Source organism: Copadichromis virginalis, linkage group LG7 (assembly GCF_057382275.1).
Source record: "Copadichromis virginalis isolate Kocher_CV1m ecotype Utaka linkage group LG7, C_Virginalis_male_GT1.1, whole genome shotgun sequence".
Classification (NCBI taxonomy): Eukaryota; Metazoa; Chordata; class Actinopteri; order Cichliformes; family Cichlidae; genus Copadichromis; species Copadichromis virginalis.
The window spans coordinates 47,683,204-47,708,935 of record NC_140624.1 but is presented as its reverse complement, the minus strand read 5'-3'; the positions used below and the strand labels follow the sequence as shown (position 1 = coordinate 47,708,935).

At 37.6% G+C, this 25,732-nt stretch overlaps 1 protein-coding gene across 3 annotated transcripts in view; it reads right to left on the bottom strand.

Moving 5' to 3' along the window:
• znf618 (zinc finger protein 618) overlaps positions 1-25,499 on the bottom strand; it is a 45,772-nt gene extending 20,273 nt beyond the window's left edge. For 2 of the 3 annotated variants that reach the window (XM_085463835.1, XM_085463837.1), the window contains exons 1-4: positions 25,127-25,499; positions 15,207-15,525; positions 10,896-10,973; positions 9,966-10,010 (exon numbers count right to left, since the gene is read on the bottom strand). In XM_085463835.1, the coding sequence (XP_085319961.1) occupies positions 9,966-10,010; positions 10,896-10,973; positions 15,207-15,498 (415 nt within the window). In that variant the 5' untranslated portion in view covers positions 15,499-15,525; positions 25,127-25,499. The remainder of the gene's footprint in view (positions 1-9,965; positions 10,011-10,895; positions 10,974-15,206; positions 15,526-25,126) is intronic. The other variant, XM_085463836.1, reaches the window with a different exon arrangement.
• Positions 25,500-25,732: the final 233 nt, after the last annotated feature.

Genomic DNA, 25,732 nt, shown 5'->3' with positions numbered 1-25,732 from the left:
ATGCACACTGGACTGAATCAACAACATTATGGACACAAGTCTAGTTAGAAAACAACCCCAAAATAAGACTAGACTTTACTAAAAATGTCAAACCAAATGTTTAGCTTTTTAAATCTACCAAAACTTTGCAGTGCAAGGCCCATTTTACATATCAAGCAAAAACAAACAAACAAGCATTCTAAATATACTGTAAAAAATAAAATTACAATTTTCACAGTGGTATAACATGGTTAGAAGTTTGTGTACTGCTTACTGTATTTTAGTCTTTTAGCTTTTGGACCAATTGAAATTGTGAATAGAATCTAAAATGTTTGAAAAACATGAATCTTAATGCACCAATTAATGTGCAAAATGTTTAATTCTATGTTATATTTCACAGGACCTTTGGTGATTTAGCTATGACCCTTCTTCGTGGATTAGCATACTCTTAAATAAACTACATCAGTCTGTTGATGCAGTGGTGATGCTTTAAAAATAATAATAATAATAATAATAATAATAATAATAATAATCTGGCTCAACTTTTTCCATATCCTAAATGAATTGTAAACTCTTAAGACACTGTACTGACAAAATAAATGCATACAAGCAAACATTTAGAGGTAATTAAGTGGAAATATTTACAAACAAACTGCTTTGCAAAAGTCTTGAGCCACCACTCACTCCTTAATATATTGCTTGGAAAATAATAGAAATAGGTGTAGCAGGTTACTGAAACATGTAAAAATACATGGAAATACAGGAGGGCAAAAATAGAGTTTGTACTCTATTCGTTTTCCTCTATAAACACGCTTGAAAGTCTCTATATGGTATTATTCCCCAACACAATCTGAACTTCACTTAGGGAAACCTTGTCATTTCTTTAAGTAGTCTCAAGGAATATATCTTCAGGCTTCGTGAAAGACATTGAAAGCTTTTCTTTGGACATTGGCTGCTTTTTGTTCCATTCTCTGTCAAGATGATCCCAAATTGCTTCAATAATGTTGTGTTCTGGGCACTGAGGAGGCCAATCTATGACTGATAGAGTTCTTCTGTGTGTTTTTCCATCTAGGTATGCTTTTATTGCACTGGCATTATTGTGAGGTGATGAATGAAACCACGGCCAATCAGATGCTTTCCAGATCGTATTGCATGGTGGATCAAAATCTGATGCTGTGTACAAAATCCTATTAATTGACAAGAGCCCAACACCACTGGCTGAAATGGCCCTCCTTTATATAATTAGCGGAGCATTTATAGCCTTTGTTTTTCATAGGACAGTACACCGTGACAGGAAGATAAGAGAGACTGAAGGGGAATGATAGGAAAGGGTATGGGCCAGACCTGAACCTGGACCCCTGCCACCGATTTTCAGTTCTGATTTCCAGTTCTTGTGTAATTTGGCAAACTTCAGCCTTTTCTTGCTATTTCCCATCCTTAGGACTGACCTCTTGATTTTTTGAACAAAGATTATAAGATTTTTAACATACATCATGGCCAAAAGAACCAAAAATCTCCTTTCTCAAATAATAAGTTTCTTGCAGAACGGCTTTATCTGGCAAAGGCAGAAGCAGGATAACGTCCACCATACTCTGCATGAGCACAACAAACTGCAAGCAGTACGAGAGAGCATTTAAGTGAACTGGAAATTTTTATAGAAAGCAATACAAAAATACCTTCACTAAAAAGTATCCATCTCTGCTAAACAATCCAAAGGCAAAATTAATAATAAATGGAGACATAACAAAAGTTTTCAGCTTTCAGTTTTCAGCCTGCAGAGGGACTAGACAAAGTTGTGCAATAGGCCCTTTACAGTCTGTCTGCTGGTTTTGAAATCACTTGGAAAGATTTCAGGAAACAACTTTGGGATCATTCACAAGTCTTTAACAACATCATATCCATTTAGGAACTAAGTCAGGGATTGACCCACGATAGTAATATTCGATCCTGTAATAATAAAATTAACAGAATAATAAAGTAATACTTCAATCAAGGACACTAACTTTCTTGATTTACAGATGACATCTTAATCTTTTTGCCAAATCCAGAAATATCAACTCCAAACTTGTTGGTGTTTTTGGATACCTTTAGTTCCATCTCAGGCTACAAGCTGAATACTCCAAAAACCTATAAAACTAGCTGGAGCATAAGTTGGAGTCCACTCAAGAAACTGAATTTCATACCTCGTGACATATTTATGAGTTAATATTAACTGTAAAAGAACAATTGGTATGCCATAATGTTGAGCCTCTTGAGCAAAACAATTGGGAATGACAATAGGAGGTGGAATTTAATCCCATTATTAAGTTTTAAATCCCAAGCTGAGGCAGGAACATGAACATCTTGACCAGGTTATTCTTCCTATCACAAACACTCAAACAAATTGAAATTCAATAAATGGGACAAATTAGGATCACAGTACATCTGGCAGGGGAGGAAAAGATTTTCAACCCTTATCCTGGCAAAGAACAAGGGATGCTTTACATTATCCTGCTTACGATACTATTACACTTTGATACAATTCAGGAATTTATTTTACTACAAAACGATGGAAGGAAAATGAAGAGCACGTTTCTGAGTATATTCTAATTCAATGATGACTGGATGATAAAAGATTCATCCAAAACCTAATGGACCTGGGTAATAAATGGACAAATTTATCTCTGAAAACAGCTAAATATTATCACCAAGTGTAGTTTGCTTGAAGGGATAAATATTGTGTTTAAACAATATTGATTTTGCCTATTAAGTTAGATGCACACTATTATCAGTGGGCTGTTAAGGCCCCCCTCTTCATATTACACCTTTAAAAAAATGAATTAAAAAGAGATTTGGCTCCTATAAAGCTCCTTAAAAGCAAAATATAAAGAAATGAGAGGTGATTCGAGACTTTGCACAGTATATTAGATTATAAAATCTATTTTGAAAATACAGGTGCGAGTGAACATTTGTTTGTTTGTTTTTACTGGAATTAATGGGTTGTGTCTATCTGAAAATTTGTCCCATGGCTCCAGTAAAGACAAGCAAAAAAAAGATGCAGGATGACTGATGCTCAAAACAAATCTGTGAAACCACAGTTCTAGCATTAAAAGGTACAGAATCAGTACAGTATCACTAATAATCAGAGCTGCAACAGCCTTCCTCTATGTTAAAGACCATGAAAAAATGAGAAGCACATTGCTAGTGATCAACCATGGGCTTTTTTTCTTAGACATTAACTGCTGAGGTCATTACTTTAAAAAGATTAATCTTGCTATTTTATGACAAAGAACATGAAAAAAAGCCTGAAGAATATTTAGAGCATACTTTTCAGCTGAAACCGAGATAAATTTGTTCAGCTCAGATGGGGTCCAGCACGTCTGCTGTGAAAACAGGAGAATGCAAAGTCTCAACAGTGAAGCACAGTGCTGGAAGTGTGAAGGTGTTGGGCACATGACATTTATAAATGGCAACATCAGTGCTTATAGACATATTAAAATACTGACTGACTAACTGACTCCTGGCCAGAGGTTACATCAGCGGAATATTTTCTATCACTGACCGTGACATTCGCCTTAGAAGCAAAAGATCACCGGTTCGATCTCATGAGGAGACACAAATTCCTTTGAGATTGCATCAGGAAAGGCAACCAGTGTAAATTGTTAAATGAAACATGCAGAGCTACCTGTTGTAGCAATCCCTTGCTACAACAGGTATAGCCATAGGGGATAACTGAAAGTAAACTTGTTAATTGGCACTATATTAATAAAACTGAACTGAGTTTTAATGATGACAAAGATGAAAATATCTGATGGCTGTATGTCCTTTTGATAAATTAGAACACTGATAGTGGATCCACCACAAAATAAGTAAGCAATGTTAAGAACTGGTCTATTTTTTTTCATAATATTGAATACACAGAATCCCCCATCAACATGTTGGACTGCATCTGCAACCATTAGAGAATTACAGCTGCTCCATGTTGCACAGTGTCCATGCTACTGGTTTTCCTCTCAATGAGGTGAGTGCTCATAGGACTTTTTATGACTTCTGGTCATTTCCCAAGAGAAAGGTTCCCCTAACTATCAAACCTTTGAGATAATAGTGGTTAATTCCAGTGTCCAGTGCAGCAGCAGAGTACAGTACAGAACACTTCTGGGGTGGGAAAAGTAGAACAGCACAAACCCTCAAGCAGCTGGATCCAAGGTCTCTGGTGGTATACCTCTCAAAAACTCTGTTCAACACTGGTATCCTTCATGCCAAGGAGGATAAAGTTTCATCAAAAATTAAAGGTTAATGAACACTCACTACTCCATTAGCTATACCTTTTCAACTGCTCATTAGCACAAAACTCTGTTCAGCTATTTAGATAGGTAAACATAGTCTGTTGAAGTTCAAACTATCAGAATGGGGAAGAAAGGTAATTTAAATCATTTTGATGTGGTACAGTTATTGGTGCTAGAATGGCTGATTTGACTTTTCAGAAACTGCTGATCTGTTAGGATTTTCCCGCTCAACCATCAAGAGTTTACAGAGGGAAACAATCCAGAAAGCAGCAGTTCTCTCAGTGAATTTGCGGGGGAAAGGTTAGAGGTCAAATGTCATGTTCATATAATATTTTCTATATGTTGACAATACACACCAAACTTGTAAGTATCATAGTTTCTAAGATAAGGCTTTTTGTCAATTTTCAATCAGTTGATGTAGAAGAACTTGGGTGAAGAAAGACAAATTTTAAAATTTAATGTTAACATGAGCCCACTCCACACTCAATTTTTATCAGAATCAATTCATGTTTACAGACAGAATCACACTCTCACTCTCACACACACACACGCTACCAATAACATATCTCATATTTCACATATCTCAAACTGGTTTCTTGAACATGAGTCCACTGTACTCAATGGCCTTCACAGTCACCAGATCTAAATCTAATAGAGGTCCTCTGATGTGGTGGAACGTTAGTTTCTTATCTTGGATCTGTAGCTCTAGAAATCTGCAGCAACTGTGTGATGCTATAATGACAATGTCGCTGAATCTGTGTCAAGAATTAAGGTACTTCTGTAAAAGGGTGTCCGAACCTGTACAAGCAATGTGTACCTAATGAAATGGCTGCGGAACGTATGAAGTATTGGGGGGAAGAAAATAACAGATGCAAATCTCGCTTGCTACTGTGGATTGCATATTTTTAATATAGTAAATCCCAGCGGTTTTTCTAACAGTAAATACATTTCTGTTGAAATTAGAAGTAATGCAGTTATGAAAAAGTGATATGGAATCATGTGGAATTTAAGACATGTTGTACAAGGAGAACTCGGTTATATTCAAGAGTATTCACACTTTGAATTTATTGCAAGCAATGTGTTGTGCAAGCAATGGCAACAAAAGATAGTTGTGTAACCATAACACGGTGAAGAATTTACTAGGAATTTATTGTTATTTGTTACATGACTGGGTATAGAAATAGCACCACACCAATATAAGCAGAAGACTCCCTTTCCTTATTTCTACTCTTTGAAATAGTGTTGTCAAACCAGCAAGTTAAGAAAGTCTCTTTATGTTAAATTGAAAATAATTTGGGAATTTCTCCAGTTATGGTACATAATGTCAATAAAATATTTAGAGAATCTTAAAAAAAAAAAAAAAAAAGGGAAAGAAATAGCAAAACACACATTCTGCAGTGCAATTTACTACATGGGTTCATGGGTTTGCACTCTAATCACTGTTGGTTTTTGCATTCACAAATCCACTGAGAAGGCAACAGTATTTCTGGATCTTGTTAATCCAGAAATACTGTTGCCTTCTCTTTTTTAGAAGTAGGCAATGCACACCAACAGCAAAAAGGCCACCCTATCATTATTTTTCACATAGTGCTTGAATCAAAATGACCCCATTTAAAAATAGAGTATATTATTATTTTTTGATTACGATGCTAAAGTTATAGTTATTATAGTCATGTACTTATATTCATGAGCAGAAAAAAAAATTGTGGTTGAGCGTTATGCTTGATTAATTCCTGACTTCTCAGAGAATTCCAGTGTGCCAGCTTAAATTTAGGGAGTAAAAACATGAATTCAGTTTGAAATTCCTCACTGCTGCTCAAAATAGTACAAACATCAAGAATTCACTGAAAAAGGAAAGAGTCCGCATTTAAGCACTGTGATGCTGGATGGTCTTTAAGACAAACAGGGCGAGACAAAGTGTTCTCACAGTGCAGTCAAGTATTCTTTGGAGTTGATTACAGAGACTGATACTTACAAAATGTTCCAAGGAAGAGGCAGAAAATGAAAGCTGACTGAAGCAGATCTCAGGGCTCTCTAGATTTAAAGTACTACAAACAGAAGGACGGACACTGATGATCTTTAGCCAGAGATAAATGCTTCTAGACCAGAGTCTGAGAAGGTCTCAAGAATGAACACTGGTAGAGTACTGAACGAATAAGTGTTAAAGCAGGGGTGTCAAACTCGTTATACATTGCAGGCCACATACAGCCCACTTTAATCTTAAGTGGGCCAGACCAGTGAAACTCTACTTTCTGTCAGTGTAAATAAGTTAAATATGTAACTGTTTTTCTACACAACGAAAAAAAAAGCTGCTGTGACAAAGAAAGAAACCTGTCAGCACAACTGTTCTACCTGTATTGTCCAGACTTTGTAGTTTTTTGTTTATTTGTTTGTTTGTTTTGTTTTGTTTTTTGGGGGGGGGGGGGGGGGGGTGAGAGGGGGTTTAAACTGTAGTCATAAAAAAAAAAAAAAAAAAAAAAAAAAAAAAAAAAAGAACAACAACAGAAAAATCTATTGAAAGTGAAAGATAGAAACTTCTGGGGGGGGGGTTTCTGTGTAATAAGTAAGTGAATAAGGCAGAAAATGTAGATTTTTGATGGGAAACTGGTTTCCAAGTACACAGAGCAAGAGAACTATACAGGAAGTGTGATTTCATCATGCAAGCAAGACAGTGAAGTTAATTCTAAATGTGTTTTTGTGCTGCTGGCTCGCTGAATTTTGGTCACAGTGACAAAAGTGACTGCAGTTTTGGAATCTGTGAGACACTGTCTCCGTGTTGTCGGATGAACAGAGGGATCCGTGCTTTGTGTTAACATCTTTTTGCAGAATCTGTTTACCTGCTCTTTAATCGTTTACCGTTTTATCTGTTGGACATTGTTGAAATGGTTTTGGAGGCTTCCAGCTGAGATTTCAACGTTTCTGTGGACACCACACGTGCCTACATTTAAATAACAGATCTGACAGTAGATCCTATAAAACCAGATGTTCTTGCTTGCCTCCAGTACCAGGGGCATTGGGGTTCAACAGGTTAATTGTTTATTTCTTAATTACTTTGTCTAGTATAAATGGCCATAGGGGAGGTTTCTATCAGTAGAATAAGCTGTTAAAGTTGTGAAAATACAGTTAAAAGTCCAAAAACTATGCTTGTGCTTGTTTGTGGTAAGCAGTGAATCAAACAAGTTAATGATTATAAATGGCTTCAAGCACACATTCAGGTATCAATGTGTATCAGTGAAATGAGGCCAGATGGTGCTCAGTTTACATTTTTGCTCATTTCTTCACCTTTTCTCCAACATGCTTGCATTTAAATCCAGCTCCCCCATCTCTCTGTGTACCTGGCCTGTACCAGTTTACTTGCTGTCTTCGGAACATCTGCCTCTCATTCTTCTTTCACATAATGGTATGATCTCAATCTGTGTTTGCACATGATTGGCTGCATGGTGTGCCCATTAAAATAAAGTCCCACCCCTCCCTGCCTGAAGACTCAGCTCACACATATCGACAGGCCATTAATTGACATATATAATGATCTTGCGGGCCAGATATAATTGTATCGTGGGCTGGATGTGGCTCGCAGGCCGTACATTTGACACCCCTGTCTTAAAGGGAAGAATACCTTCTAAGAAACCATTATGTGAAATCTGCAAATACTCAGAAACATCTGCCAGAGAGCACAAACACCGGACTCTAAATGACTGGAGGACAGAAGGTATTCTGGACCGGCGAGTCCAAATTTGACTCTCTACAGACTGTTAATGTCTGCACAGAGTCTGAGAACTTTATCATGCTAGATGCATAGCACCCGCAGTGAGATTCCATTATAATATGTGGCTCCATCTTGATATTTCTGGCAAATTACTGCAAGTCAGCAGCCATGAATTACAAGGTCTACACAAAATCTTGATGCATCATGGAATCCCATCTGGACTAAAAGTTATTTGTCATAGGTTCATTTCATTAACAAAAAAAACCTCCAGCATAGGTCAAAACTGTGCAAAGACTATCTGACCAATTAAAGGGAATTTGAAGTTCTCGACGACCAGACTAAAATCTATAGAACAGATTTGGAATTTAGTAAATTCTAAGAGATTTCACAAGCATTTCATCCAAAGCAAATATCTGGGAAAAGCTAGAAACTATTTGGAAGTCAATAAAATAAAATAAAAAAAGAGAATGAACATAAAAACAATACCAAGATGCAATGCAAGAATTCAACAAGGCCAAAGGAGGCATTATATTTTATATTAAGCATAATAAAGTTTTTTTCATTATGTGAACATGGACTGTTTAGTTGTTTTAATTTATTGTTTGTCTAATACATAAAAATATAATTTTTAGCTTAACACAATTTTTTTACACTGATTTCTAAAATATTTCCATTTCCTGTCTGTATGATTTTTTTTTGATCACTTATCGGTCCCCAATTTTGGAAATAAAGATAATATTTTAATTATTTCCAAATCATCATCAATCTTTTTTTTTTTTAATTTATTTACAAATTTTTGGAAATTGGATTTTATTTTTATGATTCATAGCACAAGCCTGCATTTTTGGGAATTAGAGTATTTAAAACCATCTTATTAAAACTAGACCTTGTAAGTTATTTTAGGGTCTCTTCAGTATCTGAGGCAACACCCCCCCCCCCCCCAACCACCAAACTCTGCATGTTGTTGTTTTTTAAGCACAGGGTGGCTTTTGGCTGAACACCATTTAATCAGAACTATGCAAAGTTTGTTCTAGCAATTTTCCTGAAATACTCTTAAACATCAACAACTCCTCCACAGTCCTACAGCCTGTGTTGTCTTTTGCTTATTAAAATACTCTTGTGCAAACATTTGTTCAATACAGGGCATTTTTGCAAAGTACACTTACAGGAAATCCAGACTTCTAAGCTGGCCTGGTTTTGTTTTCCACAAACTGCTGTGAATTTGTTGTTAAATAGACTTTAAGTCATATTCACATAATATGTGAATCTATTTTCCTATTCTAAGGGAACCACTCTGTATGTATCATTAAACATAATTTATTTTTACCATCGGCTCCTGCCAATTTCTTTTGGGGCCACCAACACTGCTCATAGAAAGAAATCTATATTTAAAAATACACTTTTAAATTGATATGCCAGTCATTATCAAGTATAAAAGTCTAAATCTGCGGCATCAACCAAAATGCTTTACAGCATGTTTCATCCTCTTAAGAATTTAATCTAATAGCAACTCCTTTGCCTAGCAGCCTCACTGGCCTACTTATTAACAGTGTCACAGACCTTGTAGTTCCACTGTGTTCATACTCTTCATACAGCTTTAAAAAAAAAAAAACTTATGATCTATGTGCATAAAGACTGTTCTCTTTTTTCCTCTCTGCCATATTTATACCTTACCTCTAAAGTGATGTGCACGTTCATGTAATGAATGCCGAGTGTGTGTAGGAAGATTTATAAATAACTCAAGTATTACTCTGAGGTATGAGTATTTTTAGCCCTAATCAAACTTTTTCTGTGATGTTGGAACGCCTAGTAAACGCAGGTCCCGGTGGCTGTTATATACCACCACTCGAAGAGTAAAACCATACTGCCTTCAGGCTAGTCCTCAGTTTTACATTTTCATGTTTCTCTGCTAAATGGAAGTGGTGGTGTCAGAAAATGAGGGTCAAAAACATCTTAGGCAGCCCTATCGAGAAAAAAAAAAGTGTGGCAAGCAGGTGGTGCAGAAGTATACTCACTGTTGGGTGTTTGGGGTAGACCATCGCCAACCATGGCCTCTGATTCTACAAACAGACAAACACATCAATTAAAATAAATAAATAAAATAAAATAAATAAATTAAAAAAATAAAATTGCAGCTCTATGAAAAAAATGCTGCTAATGTGTGCTCTGTGCTTCCAACCTGGGCTCCAATTTATATATCTACAGCCTCAAAGACATGGAAATCTCAAGACTGACGCCAATATTTGGTGATTGAAAAGCTGCATATATCAGAGTTTAAAAATAATCTTGTTTTATTGTCAGAACAAGTTGTGAATTACTTGCACACCCTCTGCCCAACTCTGCTCAGATTAGCCTGGTTGTTGTGCTGATTTGTGTGCCAACAGCGTAAAATACAGAATTTTTTGAAATCGATACCAAAACCAAAAAATTTAATATATTGGAGAATTTTTTAGACAAATTTTAGACCCTTAAATTTGTTATTTGCAGTTAGTTGAGTCCTTAATAACACAAAAATGGAGTTTAAAAAAAATAATTGTAATTTAGTATCTCGCGGCTTAGATGAGCTGACTGGAACATCAGAAACAAGAACAAACACGTTTTCCCAACAAGGAAGTTGAAGAGTACCTTCTGGTGGACAAACTATGCAACATCAACAGTCATATCATAGCTGAGGGACATTTCTTCCATCTTTTCTTTACTGACTTCATTTTCATTTATTGGGCAATATAATATATCACCATATTAGCCCCGCCAATATGCTGGTCAGGCTCTAAAAATAACTGACTTGCACAATCAGATTTAAAACAATTCCCAGTCAAAGCAGGGCATGCACGCCTCTTTGAATACTTTTCAGACTATATTCTTAAAAGCAAAAGTGCAGCAATCAGTTATTTGTTTTTACATAAAGGACCAAATACATTTTTTAATAAATAGCAGCTTCTTACCTCTGTGCGCCCTGACATGTGTCTGAAAGCAGTTGTAATACTTGTACTTTTTCCCACATACCCCACATACATATGAACCTGCAGGAAAATTCAGAACAGAGTGTCAGAAAAAAATAACATGATTCCTATCAGGGTCACATATATAGGCTTACAAGAAAAAAAGGTCAGAACCACATGGGATTTTCCCAGGATTTCTGAATTGAAATACAGTCTGGCCCTCATCCAAGTAATATTTATAGAATAACTAATAACACATTAACAATTGTAGTTTTCATGTCTGTATTAAAACACATTGAAAATGACCTACAGTCCAAGTAGGACAAAATTAATCCCCCTTTCCTGTACCAATAACCTCTGTAGAAGCTACTTACAATTGGGTTTTCTACAAATGGAGGGAGTGGAGTAGAAAGAGGTTTAAAAAAAAAAAAAAAGAAAAAGAAAAGAAAAATGAGGAAGACACCTAGAGATATAGCTACACGTTACTAAAATCTTTGTTCACATGTCACTGGACTTATGAATATTACTAGTGGAAGGACAACCTCAAAGGGAAACACTGCGTCACATCTCAACCTACCAAAAGGACTCAGAAAGTCCACAACACTTTTGAGACATGTGCTGTAAACAGATGAGCCAGAAGTTTCATTTGTGTGTTTCAAGGTTTGTGGCTGCTCCAAAACCTCTAGGTCTGGAAGCCCTGAAGTCATTAGGGGAACAATAAATTTAAGATTCAAGAAAGAGAAAAGTAGTTCATAATCCCCTGTTTGAAAAGGCTGAGCAACAAAACAAGACAACGAACAGGTAAATCTAGGAGTGAATAGCCAAAAAGGACAAAAATGACTTGGCTAGTCCAAAGTCCTGACCTTGATTTATGGGATGACCTATAGAGGACAGTTCAATTAGGGCACTTCAGAAATACCAATGTAGTGAAACCATTTTGCAAGGCAGACTGTCCAAAAACCCTCTGAACTCTGCAACTCTGATAAGCACCAGCAACTAAAGGGGGTTATACAGGGAGTGCAGAATTATTAGGCAAATGAGTATTTTGTCCACATCATCCTCTTCATGCATGTTGTCTTACTCCAAGCTGTATAGGCTCGAAAGCCTACTACCAATTAAGCATATTAGGTGATGTGCATCTCTGTAATGAGAAGGGGTGTGGTCTAATGACATCAACACCCTATATCAGGTGTGCATAATTATTAGGCAACTTCCTTTTCTTTGGCAAAATGGGTCAAAAGAAGGACTTGACAGGCTCAGAAAAGTCAAAAATAGTGAGATATCTTGCAGAGGGATGCAGCAGTCTCAAAATTGCAAAGCTTCTGAAGCGTGATCATCGAACAATCAAGCGTTTCATTCAAAATAGTCAACAGGGTCGCAAGAAGCGTGTGGAAAAACCAAGGCGCAAAATAACTGCCCATGAACTGAGAAAAGTCAAGCGTGCAGCTGCCAAGATGCCACTTGCCACCAGTTTGGCCATATTTCAGAGCTGCAACATCACTGGAGTGCCCAAAAGCACAAGGTGTGCAATACTCAGAGACATGGCCAAGGTAAGAAAGGCTGAAAGACGACCACCACTGAACAAGACACACAAGCTGAAACGTCAAGACTGGGCCAAGAAATATCTCAAGACTGGTTTTTCTAAGGTTTTATGGACTGATGAAATGAGAGTGAGTCTTGATGGGCCAGATGGATGGGCCCGTGGCTGGATTGGTAAAGGGCAGAGAGCTCCAGTCCGACTCAGACGCCAGCAAGGTGGAGGTAGAGTACTGGTTTGGGCTGGTATCATCAAAGATGAGCTTGTGGGGCCTTTTCAGGTTGAGGATGGAGTCAAGCTCAACTCCCAGTCCTACTGCCAGTTTCTGGAAGACACCTTCTTCAAGCAGTGGTACAGGAAGAAGTCTGCATCCTTCAAGAAAAACATGATTTTCATGCAGGACAATGCTCCATCACACGTGTCCAAGTACTCCACAGCGTGGCTGGCAAGAAAGGGTATAAAAGAAGAAAAACTAATGACATGGCCTCCTTGTTCACCTGATCTGAACCCCATTGAGAACCTGTGGTCCATCATCAAACGTGAGATTTACAAGGAGGGAAAACAGTACACCTCTCTGAACAGTGTCTGGGAGGCTGTGGTTGCTGCTGCATGCAATGTTGATGGTGAACAGATCAAAACACTGACAGAATCCATGGATGGCAGGCTTTTGAGTGTCCTTGCAAAGAAAGGTGGCTATATTGGTCGCTGATTTGTTTTTGTTTTGTTTTTGAATGTCAGAAATGTATATTTGTGAATGTGGAGATGTTATATTGGTTTCACTGGTAAAAATAAATAATTGAAATGGGTATATATTTGTTTTTTGTTAAGTTGCCTAATAATTATGCACAGTAATAGTCACCTGCACACACAGATATCCCCCTAAAATAGCTAAAAGTAAAAACAAACTAAAAACTACTTCCAGAAACATTCAGCTTTGATATTAATGAGTTTTTTGGGTTCATTGAGAACATGGTTGTTGTTCAATAATAACATTATTCCTCAAAAATACTACTTGCCTAATAATTCTGCACTCCCTGTATGAGTTACTAAATTCATTCATTTCCAGCTTGTGAATGATCACCAATGTGTTTAATAAACACATATGAAAATACAACTGTGTGTGTTACGTGTTTAGTCAGATTGTCTTGTCTAATAACTGATTTAAATAAAGATCGGATCAAATTTTATAAGTAATCAATGTGGAAATCTTTTTCTTGTAATTCTACGTGACCCTGTAGTTACACAAACACAGTGACTAGTTCGGGACCCCTCTGCCCACCACTGGTAGACCAATCAGCAAGTGGTTGCTGTCTTTTGATGTGAAATCAACTACATAAGCCTCTAGTTCCACTGGTCTAGAAACTGGTAGGTGGTTGGGAAGTCTTAAAACACCTGGCAAGTGGTTGCTAGAGTTTTGCGGGCAGTCTCTAGATAAAATTGGCCACAGAGTAGTACATGGTGCTGCACTGAAAACCTAACAATTGGTCGCTAGCAGATTATTGGGGTTGCATGGGAGTGGCCGTGGAAAGCAATGACTTACTTGCATAAACATGCCAACTACTCGTGGACTTGTTATGAAACTGTGAAAAGCATGACGCAAACCAGAAACAGAATGTCCACCTCTCAAGTACAAATTGTGCCTTATAACTGTAACAAACTGTAACAAATACATTTCAAAAAGTACAAATATACATTTTCCCTAGCAACCACAAGTTGCCAGGGAGTTCCTGATAGGATGGCCTGTGTGACTGAGGTCTAACGTATGGTAGTCTTCTCCACCACCTAATATTTTCTTTTGCCTCCTTTTTTCCTTCTTAAATATTACCCTAAAACTCCAAACTAATTTTAACATTCTCTGAATTTAGATTTATCATACATAACATTTAGTGTGGTCTTTTACCTCTTTCTGCTGCCTATATAGGAATACAAATTTCAGCAAAGACTGATATTAGGGCTAGCCATCTTTAATTTCTACCCATTTATTTGCTTTATCAAAAATTCTCCATCATGCTCAGGTGCACCCTGAAAGTGTGATTATGTTTCAATTAAATGTTTGACAGTCACAACATCTGTACATGCCAACCAACCATGCATTTTATCCCTCGGCTAAAGGTGGAGATTTATTTTCAGTGCCATTTGTCTGTTAGCAAGAATACACAAAAACATCAGGATGAAGAGAAAAAAAAAAAACTTTAACTCAAAAGTGAATTTATACATCTCTAGTTTGTTGTGTCACTGAATTCTAACGTCTTATTTTGAAATCCTTAATATTCTTCTAAAGAAGTTGCCAGTTGTTGTAATAATCACAACCATCATCATGTGATTATTTCCAGTTTACAAATGTTTACAAAAGAATGAAGGGCAAACCTAAACAAAACTCAGACTACCTCTTTTTGTTGTCTTGTAGAATTTCCCTTGTACATGTATAGCTGTTGTACTTCCCTTGTACAATAGGTATGCATTTAAAGTGGTGTTATCAGAGCAGTTATGGCACTTGCTACCTTTACCACCTCAATATATGGAGGTCAAAGAAATTTGACTTACTTATATGAACATCTACAACACCAGTCAATGTTTTCTTAGGGGCCATTCGTGAATAACCTTGACTAACCAGTAAAGGGTTTATAAAATGTCAGACAGATGTTGATTTTTTTTTTTTTTAAGAATGTCATTTTTTGCTGTTTTCAACAGCCACGAAGTAACGTCAGGGTCATGAGACACCAGATATGACTGCTGTCACCAAATGCACAGACATGTCCATATGTACATTCACACACCTATGCACGAGTCTGTGCTCTTCGTTGGAGGAGGAGTACCAAGGGCAAACATACCCTCGGACTGAGCTCGACGGGATCCACCGCCACTTGCTCCCCCATTTCCTCCAATGACAACACAGATCTCAGCAGGATTGGGATCACTGACTTTCCCGTTGCTCGTCTCTGACGTCCCAGGCTCCTTCTTTACGGTGACAGGTGGTGAACTAGTAGTCTTCTTCGCTGGGGCATCTGTGGCTGCGCTCCCACCCTCTGCCTGCTCCTTTCCAGGATTGGGTGACTCTTGTGCACTCATGACTCCACCTCCTCTGAGCCTGTTTTCCTGTATGAGGAACAGAAACAGAGAGACAAAGAATTTACTGCCCCAAAGGAATATACACGCCTTATTGTGGTATGACCTTAAGCCCAATATATAGTATCAAAGCGTGGCACCAGCTCAGCCAGGTTCAGCTTAAATGTGTTGTTTTCAAGAAACCATGGCAACATACTCAATATAAAACAAAAGCTGACTGGATGTCAGATTTTATTTGATTAAGCGTAGAAGAAAAATCTGCCCAAAATAAATCACATTTGGCAAATACACAACTCAAAAAAAGACCCGAACTATGAAAACCACTCATCTTCTAAAAACAGTCAAGAGCTGCATTAACTCCAGGGTATAGGAGACATTACAGATAATATTTCAGTGGCAGTGAAATTTTAAGAATGGAAAACACAGTCCATTTTAACACAAAGTGGCTTAACTGATCATAAGTGACCTTTGAAGGCATAAATTCTGCAGCCTTGTGGCACTGAAATGCTCTAATTTCAAAAATATCTAAATTGCACAACTTGCCACTTCAGCACATCGCCATAAAAGGCCTTGTCAAGAGAATGTGCTCCAAATGCAACCAAGCAAAACAGAGTTATGCCAGGATGAGTGATATTATGGAAAGAGGGAAAATTGGTCTTCTAATAATAGCACACCGATGCAGCAACAACAAGCCTTTTCATAGATGAAATACACCTTTCTTTGGAAATGACACACTACTGACAAGCTTCAGCAAACAGACCTATGAACTGGCAAGAAAACATCTGAGGTTTGCAGTTCAGATAGTAAACCATCAACCATCATTTAATTAATAAATGAGTAAATAATCAGTCCCATTATCAAACTATAAGATTACCCTTGAGCTTACTTGTTCTATCAATATCCTACAATCCTTTTATAAAACAAGCTGTATTTGTAAATATAGCTTTTTGGTTTAACTATTTAAAGGCTTGTTAGGGGCCGATAATACAGGTCAACAACAAAGAATTTTATTATATTATGGTTAGTTTTCATTTTTGTCAGCGGTGAGGTTCTGCAACTTTCAGGAATCGTAGTAAACCCATTTTACACATTTCTTTCAGATTTTTCCAAGTCTTACTATTAAACTGGGAAGATTGCTGTCACTCAGTTGGGAATAGTTCAGTTTCTTGTAAAGTGGGGCTCTATAGGGCTCTGATCTACAGTACAGTTAATATGTTACCTACAATAGACAGCAATAGGAACGCCCCCACGACGACAGGAGCACCCACTGACACAGAAAGTAAAGCCATGTAATGCCGTGGACAAAATCAGCAGCAAAACGCACATTAGCCAAGTGTAAGCCATATATAGAGCATTTGTAGACTAAATACTGGTTAATTTACCACTTCATTAATTTATTCTGTATGTTAAAATTCAAAAGTCTACACCAAAAATACATTAATTCACAATAAGCAAGAGTTTTAAAAAAATGATATATGCCTATCGGTACAGACTAGCAGCATTGAAAAGAACAATTTCTGTCTTTGCAAGTTGTTGCCTATACTGTACACAGACTGCATATAAAACAAGGACGTGATCTAACAAGCCAGGTCATTAGAGCTGGTGACTCACAGCAAATTATTAGAACCTCTATAGGAAGCCGAAAGGCTGACCTTATGGGATCTGGTGTTATCTTTGCTACTTAAGTGTGTCGTGTCATCCCATCAAAAAATTTAAGCTTTCAAAAAACAGCTGTGGACACACTATATGAAAGGAATTTATTTGTCAACACTCCCAACTGCTAAAGGGACTGTGGCAATAAACAACAAAAACCAAGAGCCACATGAAAGTCAATGTGTAGAGGAAGTCACAATGGGACCTTCCAAAGTCTGGTGGTCCTCTTTGTTAGTGAACCGTGTGGTGTGATGTCAAGAGCTACAGAACTTTCTAAGGCATTTATACAAAGCAAATTCGTGGGTGCATTCAAATCTGCCAAAGGATTTAATTTACTAATGCCTCTGTGAGAAACTTCAAACAACTCAAATTTTTCCAAGACTGGCCAGTAAAATGTATTCAGTCCACCAGCACATATATTAATGTCTATATTAATTCTACAAGCATAAGAAACTCAGAACATTCAGAAGAGCCAAGCTGTGTGTGAATTTCTAAAGTGGCTGACCACTGTAGTTTCATTCAAAATATGAGATACAACAGCAGAAGCTGCTAAAAATATTGTTCTGACTCAAAGGTTTCAGAAGGTGTTGCATATAGGACTGCATAGCTAAAGAGCAGTCGGGAGACATCATGTGAACCACAAAAAGCACCTATAAGAGGCATGCGATTCCAAGAACTGGTCCCCATGTGATTCCCAGAACTGATCCCCAGAGCATTGAAAGAAGGTGGCCGAATCAGACGAATTACATTTTCACCATTTAGACATTTTGGTGTTTGAGTGACATTAATCTGAGGAACTACAGGAAGAAGGTAAACCAGGAGAGGTAGTGTCATGTCAATGTTACTTTGACACATACCGTCTGAATTCAGAACAGCCTAATTGCTCAGGCCTCGCTTATCATGACTATGATCATTCTCACACAGCAAAACACGTCCAGGAACTATTCTAGGATGACAAAGAGTGGTGGTTTTTGACTTTGACCCAAAGTTCCCAGATCTCAAAGGGACTGACTCTCAAAGTGAAATGTGAGGTATGCTAATTTATGGAAAACCCAACTAACAAATAGAGGAAATAAGATCTGCTGTTCTACAGAACACCTTCAGAGGTCTGGGTAAAATCTATGCATCGAAAGCACAGAAATCAGAGCAGCTTAGGTGGGAAACCTACGGATTATTAGGAAGGATGATTTGTTTAGAAGTAATGTACAGACAGACGAATCAAACACAGTTTTACAATAACACGAAACATGTTTGGGACAGACAAAAAACAGCTGGTTCTGTACAGCGACTGTACAGCATAATAGTGAAAATATTATGGTTTGGAAATGCTTTCCTGTTTTGGGACAGGGCAACATGCAGTCATTAATTCAAGTATGGACTACACCTTAAAAGAAAAGTGAGGCCATCTGTGCAAGGGTTAAAGATGAAACAGAAGTGAACCTAACAAGAGGATAATGATCCATAGCATACTAGAAAAGCACAGAGGAAGAGGTCAGAAAGAAAAAAAAAAGGACATGCTATGGTATGACCAAATCAAAGCAATCGCTCTTTACATTGCATGGAAATTTGAAATGGGCAGTAACTAAAATATTTTTAGCAAGTGGATGTCAGGGACCAGTGGAAAGTCAGGACAATTACTTACATTGAGGGCACAATAGTAGCTTCTTAAGCCACAGAAGCATGACACTGACATCTATATTTTCGTTAACTATAAGTTTATTTCCCTGACATGATGTTTTGTCGGTGGGCAGATTGCAGGGATGCTAATGACAGGGCACTGGGTATTTAGCTGTCTTGTATCTTCCCTGCTGTACTGTTGGCATCACATTTGATACATGAGCTTTAGAACTTCCTACATCATCAGTACAGTGTCTTTCCCCCGGAAAAATCAAAATAAATTGCACAACGCATCTTTATGCAATAAATTGGAAAAACAAAATGCAAATATGACACTCATATATGCAAATTAATATTTAATTAATGTAACAAATATATGCCAGAAGGTTCAACAAACACTCCATTTTCAAAGAAATATAATTTTCTGGCAATTATTTAATGAATTTGTCTTTAAAGGGAAATAAGTTCTTTATTTTAAGTAATAAGAGAAAAATGTTTAGCCTTTCTTTGAAAAACTTCATTGGCTGGATAAAGTTAAAACCTACACAAATGGTGGTGACAGAATTTATTTTCTGTTCAGTTTATATTCTTCCAAGTCACAACATATGTATTTAACATCAACTGCCTTTCACCATGTGCTTGGCCACAGTGGAGAGGAAAAATACCCTTTTAACATGAAGGTCCCACATTTTACACTATCAGGACAAAAACCAAGCCTTCAAATCCACAAAGTCCAGAAAACAGTACAGTAGAGTTACAGTAGCATCTGAAATGGAAGATGTGGAGAATCACAAGGACTCCTCCTAAAGCTGAAGACCAGTCAAAGTGATAGCTAGAAAAGGTCATTTTTACACAGCTTCAAACATCATCTGCAGAGATGGGATAACCTTCAGGAAGGACGACCATGTCAGCAGCACATCAATCACAGCTATACGGTGAGGTAAAGCCACCCAGAAATAAAATGGTCTATGACAGCCCAGTTTGCCAAATGGCATTTAAAAGAAGCACGAGAGGAAGATACAATTACTGCCTGGTGGTTGTATCCCTCTGACAACAAGTCAAAGTGTGTTTTCCAACCATGTCCAGACTTGACAACTGACCTTTTAGATATAAAGATTTATCTCATTATTTTATCGCATTAGGCATTAATGTGAAATTTTGTCGGCACTAATGTATGAATTCTTCACTTCTGTTCTAAGATCAGTGATACTGATCTTTTTTGGCCATTAAATTGTAAATCAGTCATTCCTTGAGTCCAAGTAGGCATTTGGACCAGATGAAATGAAATTCCTTTTAGACATTATTTCTACTGTCTATTCACAAGAATGGAATGGATGTGACACGAAAGTAACCTTGACCTCTAGCTACCAAAATTTCATCAAGTCATCCTTTAGTTCAAGTGACTGTTTCTGCCCAGTTTGAAGAAACTGATCCTCAAGATTGTGTGTCCACAAGAATGAGACGGACAGAAAACCTAAAAACTAAATGATTCTGGTGAGCACAAAAATAAATGTTGGGAAAGAAATTCAAACTCTTGGATGAATTCAGAATAGGTCTCTTTCAAGTAACCCTATCAAAGGCCAGATTCACACAAACTTCTCTCCTCCGACTGTGTGAAAATGGAGAGACGCAGTGAAGAAAACTAAATGCTGCCAGACAGGCTACTGACATAACGCTATGATTTCTTCTCAGAAATATTTCAGTTTAGCTTCTATTAAATAAATCATTTTAACTTATTAAAATTCATTTTACAACACAATCAAATAGGCAACAGATGAAGAGGTTTGAAAACTACTAAATTCATTATATGAATGGAATTGTTGATTCGTCTATCCAAAGAGAGAGAGAGAAAAAACTCCCAAAATAGTCAAAATTAAGCACAAGTTAATGTACAAGTTCACATACTATCCAAACATTGGTTATGTATTTACAGCTGCAGGCCTTTCTAACAGTGGGTGGCCACATAAAATCATAGAGCTAATAGTTAACTGGCATTTAATAAAATCTCAATTGTTATTAGTTCAACCAGCTACTATTTCTGTTGCTTACTCGAGAGGGGAGCCATATTTATCATCTAGTAAACTAACTGGATACATCCCTAACTAATTACTTTTTAGATTGAGTTAGGCGGCTTTTAGGAACCCCATAACCCCTAAGCTTGATACCTACATGACTGTATCTAAAAACGAATGCCATTACAACCAGCTAAGAGGGCTGCATTTGTAGCTTTATTGTCAGGGACTTGTGGAAAACACACTTTCAAGGGAAGTCTGTTGGCACAGTTTGTTCAAAGTAAATAAACGGCTAACAACAACAAAAATCAAGTCTTGCTGATTGACATCATTTTTAATTTTATAACAAAAGTGTATTTTTTTTTCTTTATTGAGTTGAATACTGACTGATAATGACTGCCTCTTGACTGAGATTGGTTTACCTTGCTGTGGTGGAAATTAAGATGTGATCAGCTAAAATAAAGATTGTGAAATTAAATGTAACCGACTTTTGTCATCTGCAATTAAATGAATCGATGGCAAGTACACATCTATTATTAGATCAATCCCTCAGTCATGCATGTAATATTTATGTGCAGCATTTTTAATGCAAACCCTGAATATATAAAATGCCTGTTGTGGCATGTTTTCTTCTAATTAAAAGTCAATATGCAAAATTAGCCATCTGGCCTTATGTTTCTGAGTTTCATCGTCTGAGGCTTCTGATATACTGTAACCTACATGGGCAGGACAAAATCTAAACCAGATGCACATCTCGTTGATGTTTCACACAGACAAAGCACCAACTAAACCAACTGAACTGAAAGGCAAATAGATCAGTTGCAGAAATGATCAAAATGCCATCTGGATGTCAAAAAATATAAAATAAAACTAAAGCACTGGTCCAACAGACAGGTTAAGTAAAAATTGATGTACTGTTTTGTGATTCAGCTTTAGCATTATGATTTGCCTCAGATTTCTTTTTAAAATGTCAATGAATAGAGATTAACCATACTACATTCATCTAGGCTACAAAAAACAAGGTTAGGCACAGAAGGAAAACATCTCTAGGACATACCTCTGTTCAGAATTCACTACTTAGATGAGGTACTTAAAATAATTGGCCTATATTTGGGCAGTACAGTATCTGCCTCTGCACAGCAATGTAGCAAATCAATCACTGTGCTTGGTTAAAGCAAACAAATCTTGTGCTTCAAAACTGGGGAGATTTTCTTTGAAATATACCTTGCCTTTTTTTTGGCAAAAATCATTCTGCTCTGCATGTTAAGCAGACTGGAAGAGAGATTCCAAATATAAAATACAAATTTGTTTAAGGCCTATGAAAATGTTTCCACTCTGCAGGGATTAAAAATAGGAATCAGCTAAAATGGGGAATGGAGGGGGGGGGTCACTACAATCACTGCTTTGACTGCCATGTTTGCATTATCCAGAGTAGACTCAGTGACCAAGAGCAAGGGTTGACCAAAAACCTGTTTCACACTAAAGGCTTTGCTTCCCTCGATTCTTTAATCAAAAGCAGAGTTTTCTGTCCTCTGTAATAAATGTCTTCCAAGATGGTGTATGACCAATGTTTTGAAAAAGCAATAATGCAGAGAAATGGATAACTCCCCCCCCCCCCCCTTACACATACACACACAGGATGCTCTGGAAAAAGAAACTGTGTCGTCTAGTAAAATTCCATCAGCATACACTAAAGAAAGAAAAAAAACCCATAAAAACCTTTTCAATCTATATGTTAATGCCACGAATTAAAATTTAATAACATGAGATATTGAAAAGCAGACTTGAATTATACAAAAATAAATCCTGAAAGATCAGGCCCCTAAAATTAGAAATTCAGGGCTGCATCCGGACTGCTGCTAAACCCTTGTAGGCTGGCAGATTAAATTTTTGATGAAAATCAAAATTACACTGCACACTGACGCAGGCGCAGCAAACCTGGCACTATTGTGATTTATGGATTCATTAAACCCACCAGAGTTTCACCCCTCCCCTTTTCACTCAAAGAAATGAGATTTGCTGTGCTGAAAATTTGTATTTTGAGAAAAGCTACTCAGGCTCGGCTCTACCTTCAGAAATGGTCAAGGAAGGAAGAAAAAAAGAGAGCGAGAGAGAGAGAGAGAGCTTCTGTGTATATAACCACTGCACGTAAACAGGCCTAATTTTCATTGCTGCAGCAATTGAACATCCCTATGCATTATTCATGAAACCAATAAGGTTCATTTTTACAAAGGAAGAGGCAGGAAAAATATGTGCAGAATGCACAGAATTTTTTTAATGCAGCACTCCAACCCCTGAAAAGCCAATCCCTGGAGACTAATTTAACTGAAGCCATTTTCAGACATTTTCAACATGCCACTAAGAAAACAGGAGAACATAAGGTGTTCTTAAAAATAGACGTGTGGCTTTGTTTGGTTTTTTAGATGCATCTGCAAGGAAAGAAATGGACATCAAAGAGAGACTCAGAGTAGCACTGCTTGCCCTTTGAATGGATAGTGAAACCTCTGTACCAAGTTAATGACAATCAGAGCAGCAAGTATACTTCAAACCCTGTAACCCACAGGCTGCGATATGATCCCTCACCATCTTGTGTTCATCAGAGCCTGAAGAGACAAGTTTCACCCCTCCATCCAAACTATTCGGCCTCAATGAAACGAAGCTTTTGTTCATCAAAAGTACTGACAGACCTGCATTCCTCCTACCTTAAAATGAGAACACTCCTAGAATCCAATCCTCAAAACATTTTTTCCCCTTTTTTGCAACAGTGCACCATTATTCTTGAGTATTTTATAGCTTATTACTTGGTCCTTTAGGTATTCTGCAAATAAAACATTGGCATCACTGAAGAAAGACAGCGATCCAACCCTATTAAACTCATGACACTGGTTGCCCCTCTTCAATTCTGTGCCTTAACTGGAACTCCTGCATTTTGATTAGACTTTTGCAGCAAAAGGTCAGAATTTACACCCAGATTTTGCATACCACCCATACAATTTCCGCCAGCTCGCTGAATCGAATGAATGCAGATTTGAAGGTCAGCATTAAAATTACCCACAGCAAAATGGCCTCTGCAGTTTCCCTTACATTAAAAGGAAAAAAAAAAGCAAGCCACGCAGGATGGGAAACTGTTTGGCGTCTGCAGGATTAATATAAACAGTAGAGGCATTGGTTGTGATTGTTTTTCCTGCCCTCAAATTATGCTGACATGCTCTTTTCTTCTTCCAGTGCTGTTCAGTTCACTATGGATAGCTATTTTTCCCCTCACTCACACATTTCTAGTCTTTAGAAATAGTAGTACAAATTGTACCTCATTATTAAATCACACTTGCAAGGAACTAAAAAACACAAATAAAAATAAACCAAAGGAAATAGCAGAAGTAGAGTTGGTGGGTACTTGTGTGCAAAATTTCTTAAATGGCAACTTGAATGCAAGAAAAGACAGCACAGCAGGGAAAAAAAGTATTTAAAAAGGACTGTTTTGCAGAAATTAAACACTAAACGCGTTGCCCGTTTCATCTTAATGTGACTCAATCACACACTAATCCCTTCTGTTGATTTCAAGAGCGTGTAATCGCTCGCCTCCGTTTGGATAAACTAACACACAATTCAATAAACAACACTCACATCTAGTCTCGTTACAATTTCTAATTTCCCAAAATGACTGCCTACAGGTGGCGCCAACAGCACCCGGTTTCCAACCCCCCTCCTCCTCCCATCTTCCAAAAAAATAGGAATAAAAAAAAAAGTCGAAATGTATTTTGACATGACGACACTTTGGCGTTTTATCTTCATTATCTAACGGCGAACAGCGAGACGTCAAATGCGACACAAAAGTAGCGCCGGCGTTAAGCAGTGCCAGGGAAGCAACTCTGAAGCTCTGCTCAAATTTGCAGGAAAAAATTCACAAAACATGGCTGCAGGAGGTTTTTGTGTTTCAGATTGTTCCTCCCCTCATCGTCCTTCATGTTGCCACTATCGCCCGGTTCCCCCCCTTCGCTCTACCCGAATAAACTGTGTTTTAAACATGGGTGGCGTACACATATATGCGAGCGAACTGGGTGTACACACGGCTAAGCAGCAGTTCAACAGAAACTTCATTGCTAAAATTTAGTCCTCCCCCCCAAAAAGGGGGAAAAAAAGAAAAAAAAAACATCAACAGATTAGGTCTATTTCTGATGGCTTCACAGCTTGCACCCGGTTTAATGCCAGGCAGCTATCGTTTGCTAATGTGGAGGGAGCCGAAACTTAACACTCGCTACTGAAATTTCTAAAAAAAAAAAAAGAAAAAAAATTACATTTCTGAATTAACTGAGGATTTAAAAAAAATAGAAAACAGCGGTTTGACATACCTCCAAAAACGATGTAGCTCATGCGAAACAGGCTGGCGCTCCAGAAATCTTCCCTCCCCGACCAGAGGTGACTGCACAACTGCTTCCTCAAAAAAAAAATTGTGAATTAGTTATGAGAAATTCAAAATGATAAAAAAAAAATCACCTCCGCGTTTTTCTCCCCCCTCCGCGATTCGCTGCGTTACATTTTAGTAAAGTGTAATGGCGTAATGAGTCGTGAATTTGCCGAGCTTTGGTCGGTCCGTGCAAGCTCTCGGTTTCTGCCTTGCACAGGGGGGTTTGTGTTGCGGTTCCTCCTGTGGAAATTTTCGTCCGCCATATACAAGGGCAGATTCCGAAATTGCAGTACCGGCCTGTATATTAGCCCACATGAAAAAAAAGTGAAAAAAAAGAAAAGAAAAAAAAGTCTGGGAAGAAGACAGAAAAAAAATGTTGGTCGACTGTGAAGTTACACGGGGAAAAGCGACTGGAAATTACGCAGAGGAAAATATTCTCACTTCAGAATAAGTTTTATAACAGCAGACGCCTTGTGATGTTGAACTGTGTAATAATTGCTTTACTTGCAGAATTATCTTACAATTATTTATGTGTCTATAACCTAACTTA